Below are 8,073 nucleotides of genomic sequence, written 5' to 3' on the forward strand. Positions count from 1 at the left end.
GGGTCCAGGATGTTCAGATTACGGCCACCAGACCTCCCCTTTCATGATGTAACCCTGATGTATGAGTGATGTATTAGTAGGTTTCTGAGCACAAATCAAAGTGTTGGTGCTGACCTTTAAAGCCCTAAACGTCCTCAGTCCAGTATATCTGAAAGAGTGTCTACACCCCCATCGTTCTGCCAGGACACTGAGGTCCAGCTCCGAGGGCCTTCTGGCAGTTCCCTCCCTGCGAGAAGCGAAGTTACAGGGAACCAGGCAGAGGTCCTTTTCCGTAGTGGCACCTGCCCTGTGGAACACCCTCCCACCAGATGTCAATGAGAACAACAACTACCAGACTTTTAGAAGACATCTGGAGGCAGCCCTGTTTACTGAAGCATTTAATGTTTAATAGGTTATTGTATTTTAGTGTTTTGTTGGAAGCCACCCAAAGTGGCTGGGGAAACCCAGCCAGATGGGCGGGGTATAAATAATAATATTATTTTATTATTATTCTATTCTATTCTATTCTATTCTATTCTATTCTATTCTAATTTGTAAGCAAGAAGGAACACAGTCGAGCCCCCCCCCCCAACCTAGGAACAAATCTGGCTTTGGGCATTTGGATATTTTTATTGGCATTCCCTTGGTATAACAGCCTACCTTGCCTTGTAACCATGTCTTGCTTAATCATTATGTCTATGCTATACATAGTTCCAGTCACTATTTTCCACACAGTCACATGCCTGTGGTTTATTCCCCCCCCCCCCATTTTATTCCATGCCTGCTTTTGCAGATGTGGGAAGCTGATTTTGGGCACCCATCTGTCGCGGGAGACAATGGAGGAGTGCGCCTTCAGGGGTGAAGCCAAACTGTTGGAAGGTTGGAGCATCAGCTGGGGCTGTAGGCACTGATACATGAGATGAGTTTTTATTGCAGCAGGGGCAGATGAAGGCGTCCAGTTACGCTGCTGCAGATGGACCACCGTGTTTCTTCTCTCTGCGCTCCCCTTAAGTCGTCATTCCCACTCCCCCACCCCCAAAAATATTGTGGCTAAAATACCTTTTAATTTAAGCTTTGCGCATATATATTTATATATAGGCAGGGGCAAATAAGACTGTTGGTGCACATTTTTTTTAAAAAAATTGGTAACTGCCTCCCCATACGGTAAGCCGCCTTGAACATTGTTTTAACTGTGGAAGGCAATGGTAAAGGGAACCCTGACCATTAGGTCCAGTCGTGACCGACTCTGGGGTTGCAGCGCTCATCTCGCTTTACCAGCCAAGGGAGCCGGCGTACAGCTTCCGGGTCATGTGGCCAGCAGGACTAAGCCACTTCTGGCAAACCAGAGGAGCCATGGAAATGCCGTTTACCTTCCCACCGGAGCTGTACCTATTTATCTACTTGCACTTTGACGTGCTTTCGAACGGCTAGGTTGGCAGGAGCAGGGACCGAACAACGGGAGCTCACCCCGTCATTGCGGGGATTCGAACCGCCGACCTTCTGATCGGCAAGTCCCAGACTCTGTGGTTTAACCCACAGTGCCACCCACGTCCCTGCAGGAGACCTTAGGGGAGTCAAAAGGGAACCCGGGGGTCATCTAGTCCAACCGCTGCGATGCATGAATCACAGCTGGACGGGGCCCTCTTTTGGCCTGACCCAGCTGCTGTCCTCCGTTCTTGCGTCCACGAAGGAAACAGGGAGCTCTCCAACAGGGGGGCAGGAAGTGGGGCGGCCCCAGGAGGGCACACTTTGCCCAGACCCGCTTGCGCTAACTCCTTGGGCGGGTGGTCCAGCCTGCCCCAAGAGGAGACGGGCTGCGAGGCTCAAAGGGAGGTAGGAGAGCCGAGACCTTTCATTGTGGAACAAGCTCGGAGCCCTCCCGCGACCCCCTTGTCACAACCCCCCAGCCCCGCTGCGCCTTGCGCAGGGGTGCCCAAACGTTTTTTCAAAGAGAGCCAGATTTGATGAAGTTAAAATGCGTGAAGACCGCCCAAAGCTTTATATCCGATTTTACCCCAATGTTGTTGAACTTTTTTGTTGATTCAAGTTGTTGAGCTTTTAGGGGGGGTTTTACCCCAGTAAATAAACTAGGCGCCGGATTAAACCTTTGGACTTTGAACATACCTGCCCTTGCGGAATCCTCCACCCCCTGGGAGCGTCAGATTCGTTTTAGCTTCCACGCGGTGACACTCCCAGCCCCACATCTCGGAGAGGACCCCCAGCCCAGCTGCCGCTCCGAGGTAGGGGCTCCTTTGCGGGTGGGCAGACAAGTTGCCAGCCAGTCGGGAGTCGCCCCCCAGATATGGGGTTGGGGCGGCGGCCTTTGGCGCGGAGACCTTCGGAGGGTTAGGGGCGGCCGGGGTGGGTTGGGGGGCGGTCCTTCTCTCCCTGGATCCCGGGAAGGGGAGGTCACGCAGGTCACAAGGGCCTGGATGAGAGCTGGGCAAGGGCGCCCCCACCAGTGCCAGGAGTCTCCTGGGAACCCAGGAGTCCTGCCCCCTAACCCCCACTCCCGTTGGACGTGTTGTAGAAACCGGGGGTCGCCTGTGCAGCTCAACCCCGTGTGTGGGTTTCCCCGTGTTTGTGGCTGTGCGTTTAACGCGCTCCTGTGCGCGCCTTCCTACCTAGCGCACTTATGGACGTGCGCTTCTTGTACAGAGCCTGGGTTTCCTTACATCAGGCGCAAGGGCTCCTTCTCCTGCCTCCCGGGGACACCCCGATCCGGGGAGCCCCCTCTCACCCCAGCCTCCTAGCGGGAGGAAAGGGGGGAGGCCCAGCAGGGCTCTCCAGATGTTGCTGGTCTCCCGCTCCCTCCCTGAGCGCTGGCCTTGCAGGGAATTCAAAGGTCCAGCCATATCTGGTTTTGCAGTACTTTTGTCCGGAGAGGACTGGACAAAGTCAGGGAGGAGGGAGGCTGTCCTTGGTTCCGAGCCACAAGACAGACTCTGCTGGTCCTCTGGATCCTTTTCACAGTGCGCTCTCTCTCTCTCTCTCTCTCTCTCTCTCTCTCTCTCTCTCTCCCTTCAAGGCAACCTCCCTGCAGCAGGGACCACCCCACCATGGCTGCCAAGGCCCCGTCCCTCTCCGAAGCCCTCACCAGCGGCTTCCTGACCTGCGCCATCTGCCTGGAGCGCCTCCGCCGCCCCAAGATCCTTCCCTGCCTGCACAGCTACTGCCAGGAGTGCCTGCGGAAGTTGGCAGAAGGCCAGAAGGAGCTTCAGTGCCCGGAGTGCCGTGAGCGGGTGGCCCTCCCAGAGGGGGGCGTGGGCGCCCTCCGGACCAACTTCTTCATCAACGGCCTGCTGGACCTGGTCCACCCCACAGGGGAGGCAGAGCCCACCTGCAGCCTCTGCCCGCTCATCGGCCAGGAGGCCGGCCGGCCGGCCGTCTCCCGCTGCCTGGACTGCGCCGACGACATGTGCAGGGACTGCGCCAGCGGGCACCGCTGCTCCCGCCTCACCCACCTCCACCGCGTGGTGGCCATGAAGGGCTACCTCTCCGGAAAGCACGACGAGGAGATCTGGAAGCGCCAGGCGCTGCAGTGCAAAGAGCACACCGGCGAGGAGCTGCGCTTCTTCTGCACGCCTTGTGCCGTCGTCCTCTGCCGGGAGTGCCGGCTGGGGGCCCACCTCCAGCACCCTTGCCTGCCCCTGGCTGAGGCGGCCCAGGCCCGCCGGCCGGTCATCGTGGAGCTCCTGGCCGGGGTGGAGGAGACGGTGCAGGTCATCCGGACGGGGAGGGCCAGCCTGGAGAGGGAGGCTGCGCAGCTGCAGGTGCGCGAGGCTAGCATCCAGGATGCGGTGGAGCAGGCGTGCTCGCAGGCAGTGCAGCGGCTGCTGGCGCACCAGGAGGAGGTCCTGGCCCAGCTGGCGGACTACGTGAAGGAGCGGCAGAAGGCCTGCCAGGCCCTCTGCTCTGATCTGGAGTTCCAAGAGCAGGTGGCCTCCAACACCGTGGCCTTTGCCCAGAAGGTGCTGAGTCTGGGGAGGGAGGTGGAGATCGTCTCCCTGGAGCAGGTCATCTGTGAGCGTCTCAGGCATCTGCAGGGCCTCTCCTGGGAGCCGCTGGCCACCCGCCTGCCCTGCCTGGAGGTCGACGCTGAGATCGAGGGCAGCGGCCCCCGCCTGTTTCACCTGCAGTTCCGAGAGGAGAGCCCCACTGGAGTGCCGGAGGGCCCCCAGGAGGCGGCCACAAAAGGGGCAAAGAAAGGGACTCACCTGCCGGAGGGCCCCCAGGAGGTGGCCACAAAAGGGGCAAAGAAAGAGAGCCACCTGCCAGAAGGCCCCCAGGAGCCAGCCACAAAAGGGGCAAAGAAAGAGACCCACCTGCCGGAGGGCCCCCAGGAGGCGGCCACAAAAGGGACAAAGAAAGAGACCCACCTGCCAGAGGGCCCCCAGGAGGCAGCCACAAAAGGGGCAAAGAAAGAGACCCACCTGCCGGAAGGCCCCCAGGAGGCGGCCACAAAAGGGGCAAAGAAAGGGACTCACCTGCCGGAGGGCCCCCAGGAGGTGGCCACAAAAGGGGCAAAGAAAGAGAGCCACCTGCCAGAGGGCCCCCAGGAGGCGGCCACAAAAGGGGCCAAGAAAGAGACCCACCTGCCGGAGGGCCCCCAGGAGGCAGCCACAAAAGGGGCAAAGAAAGAGACCCACCTGCCGGAGGGCCCCCAGGAGGCGGCCACAAAAGGGGCAAAGAAAGAGACCCACCTGCTAGAGGGCCCCCAGGAGGCGGCCACAAAAGGGGCAAAGAAAGAGACCCACCTGCCGGAGGGCCCCCAGGAGGCGGCCACAAAAGGGGCAAAGAAAGAGACCCACCTGCCAGAGGGCCCCCAGGAGGCGGCCACAAAAGGGGCAAAGAAAGAGACCCACCTGCCGGAGGGCCCCCAGGAGGCAGCCACAAAAGGGAGAAAGAAAGAGACCCACCTGCCAGAGGGCCCCCAGGAGGCGGCCACAAAAGGGGCAAATAAGAAGAGGAGGAAGCAACAGCAGCAAGTGCTGCCTGCCAAGAAGGGATTCCAGATGACCACCCTCATCCTCAGGGGCTGCCAGCAAGCCGTAGCCCCTGTGCCTCCTCCCAAGGTCCCAGGAACCCCCTTTCTGACACCCAAGCCGTTCTTCTTGTGTAGCTTCTGCGTCAAGAGCCCCAGCGACCAGAAGTGCCCCCTGGTCACGGGGCTCTGCCCCTTTGGCTCTGGAGAGCTGCTGGTGGCCGACAAGCAAAACCAGAATCTGAAGCGCTTCTCCCTGCAAGGGGAGTTCAAGGGCACTGTCCCCGTCCCCAGTGGCGTGGCCCCGGTCAGCGTGGCCACCGTGGGCAGCAAGGTGGCCTTCACAGCCGGCTCCTGCCTCTACCTCCTGAACGGTGAGGGTGGCCTGGTGTGGCAGAAGGCCCTGGGACAGGGGCAGGCCAGCCATGCCGTGGTGGGGCTGGGGGGAGACCGTATGGCGGTGTGTGTGGCTGGGCAGTTGGAGGTTTACGACCTAGAGGGGCGGCTGCTGGAGAAGATTGTGCCTGAGGGCAGTGCAGAGAGGAGCCTTGTCTTCCTGGCCAACCACAAGGACGGCTTTGTGGGCTCGGACTGGTACCGCCGCAGCGTGGTCCTGTTCACCAGGATGGGGCAGCTGGTGGCCGAGTGCTCTGAGGAGCAGCTGGGTGAGTGCCTGCCGGGGGGCATTTGTGCTGATGCCATGGGCATCATTTACGTGGTCCTGCGGGAGCTGAACAAGGTGGTGGCCTTCTTCCCCAGAGGGGAGAAGTTGGGGGCGTTCCTCACTGCCAAGCACAGCATCAACCGGCCACGGGTGGTCACGGTGGCTGGGAAGCGGCGCTTTGCCGTGGCTCTGAGCAACGGCACCGTCCACATCTTCCGGATCAGGTATCAGGGCAAGTGAGCCAGAGGAAGGGCAGGGGAGGGGGGGGTTAAAAGCTGTTTGCCCCAGGGTTAATGACCCAAGGCAGACTAGAGTGCCCAAGGTGAGCAATGGTGTGTGTAGGAGACTAAAAGCAACAATCCCTCCCGCCTACCCTCCTGTCTGGATTTGGTCAGCTCCCAGAGTTGTGCTTTACTTACCTTGGGTTGTTGTTCCCAAGGGCGGCCACCAGAGGGCATTGTGGAAATGATAGAACCTGGCATAGATCGCCTACCTGCCAAAGTTTACGTTCCTTTTGTTCTCACGTGTAAATCGGGGCATGGAAAAGTCCAGAGGATGTGAGGAATGATAATGCTGCTTTTTTCACCAAAAATCCAAAAGGCTGCAACTGCTAGATAACGGCAGGCAGCAGCAGAGACCTGCTTACTCTTATATTTAAACCAGCTTGCGGTCAGGATGCTCGTAAATGGGACAGTTTGTTTGTATACAAAAAAATCTGCCCTTATGGGGTATCCAAGAGCCCATATAGAGTCATTACGTAGGTTCCCTATTGGTAGGAGAGAATAGCAGAGGCCAACCAGAGAATATTGAGAAGCGAAGCAGCTAGTAAGCCTGATCTTTATTGATCTGTTGCAACAGAGTCCTCACTCACCACACGCAGGAGGGAGAAGGAACCCCGAAAAATGGCGTGCAAGGCCTTATAAAGACTTTTGAAATTGCCACCCTGTAGATCAAGACCGCCCCGTGAAACATCATACCTACATCACAGAAAGGGCAGAAATCTGAGTGCCTTGTTTACCTCCTGTCTGGCAGGTCACCTGTTAATGGTCACTTGATTGGATACCCTGGGGAGCCTGGCCAGTCTTTTGTAATGATAAATACTTAGTTCCTGAGCCAGGTCACAGGCTCACATCCTATTCATACACAGACATACCCTTAAGACAGGATTTGTGAGGAAAGAAAAAATGGGGAGGTTTCCCACTTTGACCTTGCAGAGAAATCAATTCCTCAGTCTGGGAATCAAAATGGTTTCAGGTCGGTCTTCCTGTGCTGATCTATGTACGTGCTTGGATGGTACGCTTATGAACATTTAACATATACCTAAGACCTCAAAGTTCCTATCACAATACTTGTTCTATACTATAGAACTTGTTTACACCTGTTAGTGGTCAGGATTTGGCTTTGTCTCTTGAGTCAATGTGTGAAAAGCATAGAAAGCATGGACCAAATAAGGAGAAAGGTAAACAGGAGGGGTGGTCCTGGAAATCAGAGTGATGGGAGATGTCGACAAAGGCGGGGATTTTAGTAGGGAAATTAGGCGGTCGTGATGGGCTGTAAACCTTGCAATACCCAGCCAGTGGGGAGACAAGGGAGGGACGCTGCGCTTCAGGTATAGGGAATATAAGCTTATGCTTTGTCAATTGTGGGTGTGGCTGCTTGGGACACCCGCTCTTGCAAGGACGTATTGTACTCAGTAAACTCTCTGCTTTTTCACCAATTTTATTCAGATTAAGGGATTAAGGGTTTTAGGAGCTACTTTTTAAAAACTTCTGACAGAGGAGGACCCCTCTGACAAGATGGTGGCAATCATAATCTTTCCAAAGTGCCGTTTCTGCTCTCAGGAGGAAACTCAGGGCTTGGCCAGGTGTTTTGCAAAAGGTTGGCAGAATCCATCACGCAGGAGGGCTCTCGGATTTGGCCTGCTGGTGTGGCCAGCTTCCAGCTGCTAAATGAGGCCTAACACAACAGAGTGTGCGTAATTGGAGAGTGAATCTGAGAGTGTGGGACACGATATTAAGCCTGAATGTTATATTCATTTACACCCCAAGGAGACCATCACTGAGTGGGGATCCCGTCTGTGCCTTCCGGAACACTCTGACAGAAGAACGTGCTTTGTAACTCTGTTGTGATCACCATTCCTCTCTCTTTTCCCTATAAATATCATTCAATAATAAAACAAACTTGTATATTTGCATCTTTGCAAGAGAGGACAGTTGTGTATGAGTTGAAATAAAGAGTCTGGATAAAAAACCTCCTGCAGTTCTGATATTTTTGTCCTGAGATGCTTTCAGATGGGAACTTAATATGTAAAAGGGCAAACAGCTGCCTGGGAAACACCCCCCCCCCCATTTTTGAACATGCAGAAACTCCACTGGGAGCAGCCAGAGAGTCTGGGAGCAGGAGCTCAACTGTTCAGAAATAGGGCAGAATCTCACCATACAGCATA

General features: G+C 56.3%; 1 protein-coding gene across 1 annotated transcript; it reads left to right on the plus strand.

The window, feature by feature from the left end:
- The first annotated feature begins 2,191 nt into the window (after window positions 1-2,191).
- On the plus strand, window positions 2,192-6,515 carry LOC307202346 (E3 ubiquitin-protein ligase TRIM56-like). Its single transcript, XM_079952242.1, has 3 exons — window positions 2,192-2,219; window positions 3,008-4,314; window positions 4,870-6,515. Exons 2-3 carry the CDS (start codon window positions 3,039-3,041, stop codon window positions 5,865-5,867), a joined length of 2,274 nt encoding a protein of 757 aa, XP_079808368.1. The 5' UTR covers window positions 2,192-2,219; window positions 3,008-3,038; the 3' UTR covers window positions 5,868-6,515.
- Window positions 6,516-8,073: the final 1,558 nt, after the last annotated feature.

Source organism: Podarcis cretensis (assembly GCF_951804945.1).
Source record: "Podarcis cretensis genome assembly, chromosome: 13".
In the NCBI taxonomy this organism is placed as follows: Eukaryota; Metazoa; Chordata; class Lepidosauria; order Squamata; family Lacertidae; genus Podarcis; species Podarcis cretensis.